The sequence below is a fragment of the Arachis hypogaea genome, chromosome 9 (assembly GCF_003086295.3).
Source record: "Arachis hypogaea cultivar Tifrunner chromosome 9, arahy.Tifrunner.gnm2.J5K5, whole genome shotgun sequence".
Classification (NCBI taxonomy): domain Eukaryota; kingdom Viridiplantae; phylum Streptophyta; class Magnoliopsida; order Fabales; family Fabaceae; genus Arachis; species Arachis hypogaea.
This window is the reverse complement of record NC_092044.1, coordinates 5,444,374-5,456,702: the sequence shown is the minus strand read 5'-3', so window position 1 is coordinate 5,456,702 and position 12,329 is coordinate 5,444,374. Positions and strand designations below refer to the sequence as shown.

The 12,329-nt window shown below is 34.0% G+C and overlaps 2 protein-coding genes across 2 annotated transcripts; both read right to left on the bottom strand.

The window, feature by feature from the left end:
• Positions 1-6,006: 6,006 nt before the first annotated feature.
• Positions 6,007-6,543, bottom strand: LOC140175027 (uncharacterized). The gene has a single exon (XM_072201923.1). It carries the CDS (start codon positions 6,541-6,543, stop codon positions 6,007-6,009), a length of 537 nt encoding a protein of 178 aa, XP_072058024.1.
• Positions 6,544-6,615: 72 nt separating this feature from the next.
• LOC140175026 (uncharacterized) lies at positions 6,616-7,239 on the bottom strand. The gene has a single exon (XM_072201922.1). The coding sequence runs from the start codon at positions 7,237-7,239 to the stop codon at positions 6,616-6,618; it is 624 nt and encodes a 207-aa protein (XP_072058023.1).
• Positions 7,240-12,329: the final 5,090 nt, after the last annotated feature.

Sequence of the window (12,329 nt, the reverse complement as noted above, 5' to 3'; positions counted from 1 at the left end):
ATTAATAAAACTTAAATGAATCTAAAATATAAATCTAATTATTATTATTATTATTATTATTATTATTATTATTATTATTATTATTATTATTATATATTAAAACTATATTTTATAATGTCTAAAATCTATTTATTTTATAATATAATTATTATTCATTTTTTTATTTATATAACCAGAATAATTTTAAAAAGTATAATACACCTCTTTTTATTATTATTATTATTATTATTATTATTATTATTATTATTATTATTATTATTATTATTATTATTGTATACCATCAAATTTATTAATAATCCTAAATAATTTATTAAATTCATATTTGTCAGTTAGTGTTTCTAACATAATTCATTACCTAAATTACATTAAATTTAGGGTAAAAAACGTAAACAAGCCAAGGAGAGAACAATTTGACACAAATAAGCCAAAGCAAAATCTGATTCATCAATTAACCAAAGCACATTTCTATGTAGTTCGAACCAATTTGGTTTGAACTCAATTTCCATGTAATTCGAACCAAATAGGTTCGAATTACACATTGTAAACCTTTGCCACATAATTCGAACCAATTTGGTTCGAACTCCTACTCTATAATTCGAATCAATTATTAGGTTCGAATTAGACTCCTCAAGTAATTCGAACCAGCTTGGTTCGAATTACACAGACCGTATTTCGTACTAGGCTGGTTCGAATTAGTGAGGACCAGACCTGTATATATATGGTGTGAACGTGAGTTGCTATCATTAGAGGGGGTAAAATGGCTAGTGAGGAGAGTTTCGTAGTGTTGGTTCACCACAGAGGATCCATTAAGAGGAAAACTCGTTCTGGTGTGAAGTTCACTGATAAGGATCCTCTCTGTATTATCGTCAGGCCTACGACGAGGTATGAGGACTTTGTTAGCTCTGTACTGTTGAAACTTGGTCTAGAAGGTGTGAAACGGGTTAAGAAGTTTTTTTTATCGAATTCCAATCACGGTGCTCCAGGAAACCGTAAAGTACGATTGTTTCATAATCGGGAGTGATGATGACTTGCAGGTCATGTTTCATTGTCACCGGCAGTTTCCAGAGGTGAGGACACCAGAACTATTGGCAAAGTTGGTTGACGCGGTGACCAGCTCGGGGGGATCGAACCGGAATACCACCACTTTAGCCACGGTAGCCGGTTCTAGCTCCAGACCTGCCGTTGCATCTTCCTTCGTCCCTGCGTACGAGCCACCCGTCCAACCTGTCGCCTTTCCTTCATTCGCTGTTGATCTTAACGGCAGTGTAGGCGACAAGGTCGGAGAAAGGGAATATCTGTGGACCTCTTTACAGTGTGCTGAACCGGCTGGGGTTGGAGATGGATTCTTGGATGATTCAGAGGACGATGATGTCGAGCCAGATATGATTGCTGATGACAGTAGCGATGATGTTGGAGCAAGTGAGCCTGCTGGGGCGGGTGGTGGTTCTAGCTCTGGCACGCAGCAGTATCCTCCACATTTTTCCTCTTTGGACTTGGATGCCATGAGGCAGGAGGGGGTTCCTAGGCAGCCGGCTGGATTTGGCGCTAGAGATGCTGAAGGGTCTGCAGGCCTGACAGAGTTTCAGGTTGGTCAGCAGTTTCCGGATAAAGAAGAGGCCCTCTTAAGTGTCAAGACTTACAGCATCCGTCGAGGGGTACAGTACAAGGTCGTGGAGTCTGTCGCCGGTATGTGGGCAAGTGTTCTGAGTTCGGCAATGGGTGCACATGGTTGATTCGGCTTAGTTTCCAACAGCGCAAGGGACTTTGGGAAGTCAAACGTTATAACGGACCGCATACTTGTCTCGCCACCTCCATTTCCAGCGACCACAGGAGTTTGGATTACCATGTGATATCGGCATTCATTATGCCAATGGTTAGGGCTGATGCATCCGTCAGCATCAAGGTGCTCCTAAATGCCACCGCCACACACTTTGGGTTTAGGCCGACTTACAGGAGGGTCTGGTTGGCGAAGTAGAAGGCTGTTGTCCTCATCTATGGTGACTGGGATGAGTCGTACAACGAGCTCCCAAGGTGGATGTTAGGAGTCCAGTTGACGATGGCTGGTACTGTTGTAGTCCTAAGGACGAGCCCTGTTCGTGTCGGGTGACAGTTGGACGAGTCTCGAGCTTATTTTCACAGACTATTCTGGACATTTCCACCTTGTATCGAGGCATTCCGTCATTGCAAGCCCCTAGTTAGTATTGACGGCACCCATCTGTATGACAAGTATAGGGGAACTTTGCTTGTCGCGATTGCACAGGACGGGAACTCCAACATACTCCCTGTTGCATTCGCATTAGTCGAGGGAGAGAATGCTGAGTCGTGGTCCTTCTTTCTCTCTCACCTGCGTGAGCATGTGACACCGCAGCCGGGTCTGTTGGTTATCTCGGACAGGTATAACGGCATCAAGGCCGTGCTTGAGGCTCCTGATGGAGGCTGGTTACCTTCGTCTGCATACCGGGCATTCTGCATTCGACATGTTGCGGCAAATTTTGCCTTCACCTTCAAGGGCAAAGACGCAAGGAGGCTACTTGTGAATGCGGCGTACGCTAAGACCGAGGTCGAGTTCCATTACTGGTTTGATATTCTTAGGTCCGAAGACCCGGCGATGTGTGACTGGGCGAACCGGATTGAGTATTCGTTGTGGATACAGCATTGTGATGAGGAGCGTAGATTCGGACACATGACGACGAATATATATGAGTGTGTGAACTCGATCTTCAAGGGTGTCAGAAACCTTCCTGTGTGCTCGCTAGTGAAGGCAACATACGGAAAGTTGGCGGAATTATTTGTTCGCAAAGGGAGAGAGGCTGAGGCGCAGATGGGAACCGGACAACAATTTAGTCAGCACTTGGTGAAGTGTATAGAGGCCAACTTGAAGACGGCTAGGTGCTTCACGGTTATTGTGTACGATAGGGATAACTCCAAGTTCACCGTCGCAGAGACAACTCCGACTGGTTCTTTCTCATTGGGTAGCTACAGAGTCTCGCTTGCATCTCAGACATGTGACTGCAGATACTTCCAGTCACTTCATTTCCCGTGTCCCCACGCACTGGCATGCTGTGCCTACTCACGGCTTACATTGGAGCCTTACGTCCACCAGGTGTATCGTCTTAGTTCGGTCTTCAGTGTGTATCGGATGGGTTTCACACCTCCCATTTCGGAGGGTTTCTGGCCACCATATGACGGGCCGACTGTCATCCCTGACCCCAATAAGAGGCGTGCGAGAGAGGGTCGTCTGAAGTCCACTCGAATACGGACCAATATGGACGAGGCAGATCCGAACCGGCCAAAGAGATGTAGGCTTTGTCGGCAGCCCGGCCACACACGTCGGAGTTGCCCACAGCTCAGAGGAGCAGAGCACACACGAGGGCATGATTAGGTGTATTGGTGGCTTTGGTATTTTTGTTGTTTCAATTTCGCGTTTAGATTCCACTATTATCGGTTTTCTTACTTGTAGTTGGTGACTGATAGAATTTGTTAACGTTAGTGTGATGTACTTTGAATGGGATTTTAGTTAATGAATATGTTCTGTCTCCGCAATTTTAAACGAAATGTATGTCTAATGCACACCGGAAGAAATAACTGTACGAGTTTTATTAAGCCATGATGCGGAAACTATGTTCGTAACTTAAATTGCTGTGTGGAACGAATTCTTAGTAATTCAAACCATCTTAATTCGAATTACTTGGTGACTATTTTTTCAGTGTAATTCGAACCAATGGTTCGAATTATAGAGTAGGAGTTCGAACCAAATTGGTTCGAATTATGTGGCAAAGGTTTACAATGTGTAATTCGAACCTATTTGGTTCGAACTACAAAAAAAATGTGCTTTGGTTGATTAATAAATCAGATTTTGCTTGGGCTTATTTGTGTCAAATTGTTCTCTCCTTGGCTTGTTTACGTTTTTTACCCTTAAATTTATTTGGTTTCGGTCATACAACTGTAATAATAATAATAATAATAATAATAATAATAATAATAATAATAATAATAATAATAATATACTTTACTTACTTCACTAACTAAGAATGAACAATGATTAATTATCATATTTAAAAGATTTTAAAACTTCTATTTTTAGTACAATACAATAAAAAATATATTAATTAAATATCCAACAAACAACACACAATAACAAGCGATTAATACTTAATTAAATATTTAAATAATATATTTATAATAATAATTAACTCAATAATTATTTAACAAATTTTTAAATTTATTTTATTTTACTAACTATTTCTAACAATTAATAATAATATTATATATACATACCTATAATCTTAATAATTATTACTACAATACTAGCAGAAGCCCCCGCGCATATATGCACGGGTAATAGTAGTGTTTGGATGGTATAAGTGTATAACTGCTTTGCTTAAAATATTGGATTGAATACTAATATGGTATGTAACATATATAATGGTCTTTTGACCGATTTAAACACAGAGTAATAAGACATAATATAAATAAGGTGTGAAATTAAAGAGTACACACAAATAAAAGAGTCATTGAATGTTTTAGTTGTGTTGTACTATCTACTATATACTTCCTTCTAATTAAAAATGCAAGGTTCCAAAAATGGTGTAAAGAATAAAGGAAACACAATAAACAAAAGAAATATAAAAGATAGAAAGATGATAGAAATTGACACAGTCATTTAGATCTATGCTCTAATGAAAAATTGGAGGAAAATATGAGTAACCATGAATATCCACTGCTTTGTTAAGTAACATTTTTTCATTTTTGCATCAAGTTGGAATATAAATGCACAGAAAGATTATAATTTAATAGAAATTTGAAATATTTGGAAGCAATCCAACCAAGACAGCATAAAATGAAAGAAATCATGTTAATAGGATTTGAAAAGAGTTTAATATACTAAATAAAGATCTATTTGTCAAAGCACAATATGGTTTTTGTTCATGTTTCCTATTCTTAAAGCAGAAAAGTGCAACATACATCGAAAAAAACAATTTTAAACTTGTTCAAGTAATTAGAAGAGCAAAAAATATTTAAAAGTAAATTTTCTGATGTTGAAAGAGAATTTTTCCTTGTTTAATGATGGTAATTGTAGGTTTGTCGTTATAGACCTGCATAGATTGCTGAGAAAATATAAGTAAATTTGTTTTAATCAACTAACAGATGCACATGCATGTTAAATGATACAAATAGAATACTGTTTTAGTAGTTTGTTTTAAATGAGTAGTATATTATTGTAATTGGGACTTTTATGAAAATTTAAAGTATATTGGAAGTGAAGTTTAGCAACATGGAATATTGATTATGGCAAAGAAGGTAAGGCAGATAATACTTGATTTCAAACATCATGCATCATGAGAAATCAGGATATTAATGAGGTAAACTGAAATATTAAAAGACGGGAGCATTGTTTCTTTTTTGATAAAGAGTACTTCATACAGTTAGAATGTGATTAAAAAGAAAAGTTAACTATTTCAAAGTAAAATAACATTCTGGGGTAGATGACTTATTCTTTCAAATTGTCTGTGTTAGCATGGATGGGGAGGCATGATTGAGGAGTTGTAGGAAAATATAATTTTTTAAGTCACATAGTTGCGATAGGAATATAATAGCAATTTTAACGGTAATAGCAAAATTTTAATCATAATGGTAGAGTAGTGCATACCGGTATCATTTGAGAGATTTCTAAAAACTTCTTGGTATACCGCATTTTGTGTTTCGGTTGAGTTGTTGGATTCCTCATGGGATATTACAATTTTTAATCCACTTTTGTTGGTAACTCGTGAAATTGCCACATAAAGTTGTCCATGCATGAACATTGGTTGTTTAAGAAGTAATCCTACATGATTCAAAGATTGTCCTTGGTTCTTGTTTATTGTGATGGCATATGAAAGCATCAAGGGAAATTGTTCGCGTTGGAACTTAAAAGGTAATCTTGCATCAGATGGGGTTAGAGTCATTCTTGGTATGAAAACTTTTTCGCCAGTATTATTGCCTGACAAAACTTCTGCTTCGATAACTTTATTTCCTAAGTCTTGTGACAATCAATCTAGTTCCATTACAAAGACCTGCTGAATGATCAATATTTCGTATAAGCATCACAAGACAACCTTTTTTAAGTTGTAGCTCATGACTGGGGAGGCTGGATGATTTGATGGTTGCCAAAAATTCTGGTGTGTGTATGCTTTCAAACGTGTTGTTAGCTCCGTCTTTAAAGCATGCTGAGTTAGAACTCACATATGTTTTTATTTCATTCCCATTTAAAGAGAGCATGTAATTATTGACCTCTTCAACAACATTAATGGTAGAGGCTAAAATAGTCCGACCTTGGAGATGTAATGGATTGCAAACATTATTTAAGTAATCAGCATAAATAGCTCGAACTATTGCTTCAATTGGATCATTGAATTCTCTAATTAACAACTCTGATGAAATGGCTATGATACTGCAACAATCATCCGAATCTCCTAGTTTACCATCTCCTATGGCAAGAATCCAATTTGCAAATTCTTTCAATTCCTCAACACTGTGATCCTCATGCACAGAGTTTAAACGCATATTTTGAGTCAATTTTAAAATTTGACATTGTTCCCACAAATATGATGAATTAATTGATGCATCAACAATGTCTTATCTAGAACCCTTTGTTATGATTGGAGGAATTTGTCTGAAATTCCCTCCTAAGACAACTGTTTTTCCTCCAAACGGTAAGTGCAAACTTGCATCATTGGTATGACGCAATAAGTCCCTTATTGTTCTATCCAGTGCCTCAAAACAAAATCGATTCATTATAGGAGTTTCATCCCAAATAATAAGTTTCCTTATTGAAATTAATCTAGCCAATGGATTTCCTTGTTTGATGTTGCACGTAGCACATTCATCTGGAGTAAGAGGAATTGCAAATCTAAAATGTGCAATTCTTCCACCAGGTAACAAAAGCAATGCTATTCCACTTGAAGCAACTGTTAACACGATTTCACCTTTTGATCTAAGAGCAGCGGAAAGAGTTTTCCAAACAAAAATTTTTCCTGTTCCTCCATAACCGTATAAGAAGAATACCCCACCGGAATTTGATGTGATAGCTGCTATTATTTTGTCATAAACATGATTTTGGTTTGTATATATTTGTGATAGAAATTTCTTGTGTTGTTTAGCTAACAATGCACGATCATAACGAAGCTCATCTAATATTAACTTGTTTTGAGAGGCTTGCTCCATTGTGAACTGAGTGTCATCTACATCAGGAAATGACATTGTTGGATTTTTCATTTCTATTAAGAATTTTCTCAATGTCAAGAAGAGTAAGTTGCAACAATTCAGCTTCTGATAAAACCAAATCGACATGATGAAAATCAATTGTATGTAAGAAACTATAAGGGTAAGTGTGTAAACTTTTTGTTGTTGATATTGAGTAATTAAAAACTTTTAGGCCACAATATGAAAGGAAATTTGAAAAAATGAATAAATATCCGTTTAAAATTAATCTTAGGATATGTAAAATAAATCAAAAATCGAAAAAGAGAGGATGGGAGTGAACCTGGTAGGCAAAACATGTTTCTACGATCATGTTATATTCCATCTGATAGGAGACTCCAGCATTTTTGCCAAACTACTTCTGGTCTAATCATTGAATGTGTCCATAGTAGTGTGACAAATAGCTTACACAAATAATATCCAGAACCTCAATGACTTGCTTCTTCAATAGCATCAATATATTTTCGATCATCATCCAATAAAATACCTTTTTATATTTGTATCATGAAATCTTGAGCAATTGCTAATTTGCATGAAATTAAAATAATTAAATAGAACTATAACAGAAAAAATATATAAAACAAAAAATAGCCTTATTAGATTAAAAAGGAATTAAAGAAAAAGCTTTAGTTGCTTTTATGTCAAATTATAAATTATTATTGTTTTTGGAATAAGATTTTGGCCATAAGTAGATTAAGTACTTTCATGGCCTCAAAGAAATACACTATCAAGAAGAAAGATTCAAAATAAAAATGATAAAAAGGAATCATAACTGCTAATAAAAAAGATATATATCCATTTACATTTTTTCTGTATAGAAGACTCATTTTTTGACTGTATTTTTTATATACTATTCTCTGATGTCATCTACTACAGCAGCTAAACAATTTGACTTTAAAAAGATATTTTTCTTTAGACTTTCTCCAGAATTTTGGCTTTTGAAAAAATGCTCTTTTTCAGGAATGCTTTTGTCTTTCCTGTATTTGTTAATATATATTTCCATAAGAACAAATAAAAAACTATCCTTTCATTCTACTATATCCTTCTTTGCTTTTAGAAAACTTAAATTAATGCATCTATTCTACAATTAGCCAATAATTTTTGCTGTAACATATTGAACATAAAACAAAGTCAATACACATAATTTTGCGATAACTTTTATATCCAATGTTAGCCAGAATAAATGAAAAAAATCAATTAAAAAAATGAAAATAAGAAAATTTGAAACCGTATAATTTTTTTTTAAAATAAGCCATGAAACAAAAGTAGACAATTTAAGTATAATCTTATTTATAACAACATAACCTTTTTTAAATATATAAAACTCACAGTGCTAAATAATGTAATGGCATTTAAGATTTAGCTTTAATTTAATGAGACATTCAAGTTAACAATACAATGATACAATCTTGTGTATATCCTACTGGATGTGCATCAAAATTTATTCTTGTTTTTAAGTATAGCCTGAATTGTTTGCTCAAACAAAGATTAAGTCTATTCAAGATCATTAATATTTAATGTGGCTTAATGGCAACCATGATGACTGGTAACTGCCAATGCTTTCTCTTCTACTCTAGCTCCTCCCAGCAAGTATTGTTATTATTAAATGCAATCTAGGACAACATCTTCTACTCCAGCTCCAAGATGCTCATGAAACACATGCAACAGTTCTGCAAAAGTCATCAGAATATTATTAGCAAAACTCAAAACTATTCAAAGAGAACTTAAAACTAAATACATCATCTAACTTCTAAAGCCATTAAAGTGCTGCATCAAGACATATTACTTAATATTAATATAACATACCAAAAAAATATTGTTACTAATTTAAAGTATTAAGTAATTAAAGATAGACATAGCAACCTTTTCTAATAGATGTAAGCATGGAGTGAACAAATGCACAATTTATAGTTAGTCTAAAATAAATATAAAGAAAGGTGAGTTACAGTGTGGATTGGAGATTCACATCCTCCTTCAATAAGCTACATTTACATTAAAAGTCATTACAATGAGAATTTCTATTTTAATAGAACATAAATTAAATCAGTATGGCAAAGATATATCAGATGACTAAAACTTGAATCCACCAACTGGTCCTACTTAAAGAGCACCTTGAGTAACATCGTCCATTAGCCCTGGTCCAGCCCCTGACCATGAAGTGCAATCCAAAAGATTTGAAATCTGCATAGCACACATACAAAACAGTAAATAACTATTATTTTCTTCTATAGAAAAAGATTTTATCAAAAAGAGAAATGAAAGAGATGAGACATCGTCATATAAATACAAATTAAGATATACAAATAGATATATTCCTACAATTAATATAACTATTCTACATAGCCCACCAAATTTGTTGCATAGTTCTAGATGTTTCTTATGCGGTTGAGCCAAAATATTCACAGCCACATAGACACCTAAAGAAAGAATATGGCAAGTTTCAATGATAGTACCTAAGAAAGAAACAGGCTACGAATTTATAGATTTATGTAATCCATGACACTTAAATACATGAGCTTAATGATAGATTTGCAGAAGTACTATTGGAAATATCCACAACAAACTTATGAACTCATGTGACCTCAAGTTGTTGTGAAGATTTGGTTTCAAAAATCTCTATTATTACTCCAGACATTTGGATTAAGAGAAATAGGCATAAAATACACATCCAATGAAGATATTTGGACACGAATGTTTTTTATTCATCTTGATCAATCATTCCATCATCTTTTGTATTAGCATCACTAAAGGTGCCTGGAGTAAAATATATACAATTTTAGAAACATTAATTTCAAAGAGCACTTGAAAAGTAGTAAATAAGGGTAAAAATCTTAAGAACCTTATTCAAATGCAAAAAAAAAAAAAACAAAGAAAAGAGAGGAAATAATAATTTTAAAGAGCAATTACAATAACATATATTAATCATGCAACAGAGAACATCCTTATGCTGAAAATGCTTTCATATTAAGAGAGAGTATTAAGAGAAAACAGATGAAGCAGGGTTCCTTCCTATAGAAAGTTTTTTACTCAACAATAAGTGGAAGCAAGAAGCATTCTTATGACGTCTTAGGAACCTTACAATCTCAAAATATGTCAATTTGTTTTCATTTGTCTATTACAAAAGCTTGAAAACAAAAATGCTAAAAAATTAATTGACAATGCTGTCATTTGTATAATAGTTAACCTCTCTAAAATAACATATCTGTTATTCTTTGATGTCCCATTTTCATTTCTCCATCAGTTTGAAATGCAAAACGATGAAATTTGTATAGTTTTGCTTTTTTAAATTAGTTATTAAGAAACAAAAGTGGCTACTAATGAAAATATACTTAGATTACCATGCATGTGTCAAGCTGCCATATTAATATAGAGCAATGTTTACTATTATAAACCCCTTCGAAAAAGGATCTTTCTTAGGGAAAGCAAAAGTAATAAAAGCTTATGCACTCTAAAGTCATGAGAGGCAAGAAGTAGGACTGTGCAAAAACAAAATAATTGCCATGTTTTGTTGGATTTGTTTAAAGCACATATTTTGAGATCTCTCTTATGTGAACATTCCACAGCTATAAGCTTGTTAAAACTCAAAAAATGACTGAACTAAGAGTGGTGTCTATAAATTCATATAGAAAATATTATCTGTAGAAGCAAATAACCATAGAGAAAAGCATGTAATAAAGTTATATAAGATGAGCGAGAATGAAAGCCTTGATGACTTGTTGGGATGCAATTCCACCAACCAAAGCAGCCACATCATGAAGCTCTGCCGCACCAAATTGACACATCAAATTGACAAGATCCCCAACCAAACCAGCACCATTGTATATCATGATCTGTTGCAGAGCAAAATAATCATCATAATATACAAAGTTTGATATTGAATAAATGGCAACTAACCAAGCACCTCAAAAGCAACCAAAAAATAGTCCATGTATTTAGTCAAATTTCAACATCAATATATTCAAACTGGTTTTACATACAAATTTGTTCATGCAAACTATATTATTTGTTCTAATATGGTCAATTATGTCCTCTTCAAATGCAAAGCAATTAGAGTGTGTAATCAGACTACTGTCCAAATATTAAAGAAATAAAATATAAACTAAGATATTATATCCACTTCAAAATTTTGCATCATAGTTATAAAGTAGCTTCACAAAAGAGATTGTTTGTCCTCTATTAAGCATTTTTTGTATAGCTTGTAAATATTTTAAATACAAATATTATGAATTGTAAAATCATCGGCATGTTCATATTATTTGTATAAAGATATATATGCATAAGCTATGAGCATGGTCAAATTAAGCATACCAAAGCTACTCAATGATTATAGAGCTGTTTCTGCCCTTTTTAAAATGTTCATAGCCACACTGTGCATGTTGCTCCCACTGGTCAACTGCTTCAAGTTGATGAACACTGAGTGTAGCTGCACAAAACTCATCAAAATCCATCCTCCTATATTGCAATACATTAAGCTGCGACCCAAATTCATTTTAATCAACGAGCACTATTGGTGCAAATCTTATTTATATAATTTATGGAAGCATTGGTATACTTAAATTATAGAAGTTACTGGTCCAAGTAAGTTAGGAATGTGCAACTTCTTCACAGCATCTATTCATAGTATTGAAAGCTCCTCTGATGACTTCTTTATAATATTACAAATGCAAAAAGGATTATTAGCTTGGTGCACTAATGATATGCTTCATTGTCTTCCAAAAAGCAAAAGTAAAAATACAAAGAATAAAAACACCAAATTAAATAACTACATTACCTCATCTTTGAGCATGTGAATTGTTAACAGAACCTGTGCTACTACAGCTAATAAAGCGAATAATCTAAGTTACAACATCATTTATGAAATGAAATTGTTTCAATTTTCCTGAGTTTACATAGAATTTAACCAAAATTTTCATCCCTAAAAGACTACTGCTCCAGTATTACAGTGCAAGATTGAGGAGAAGAAAAGATTGGAAAAAACTGATAACAACGAAATAATTTTAGGCTAGAAGTAAATAGTTGGACAGAATCTAAATTGGTAGCATTAGTAGTTGTGTTTTGCCTTTGAAACTTAAGTTGTGCTACTCAAAAAT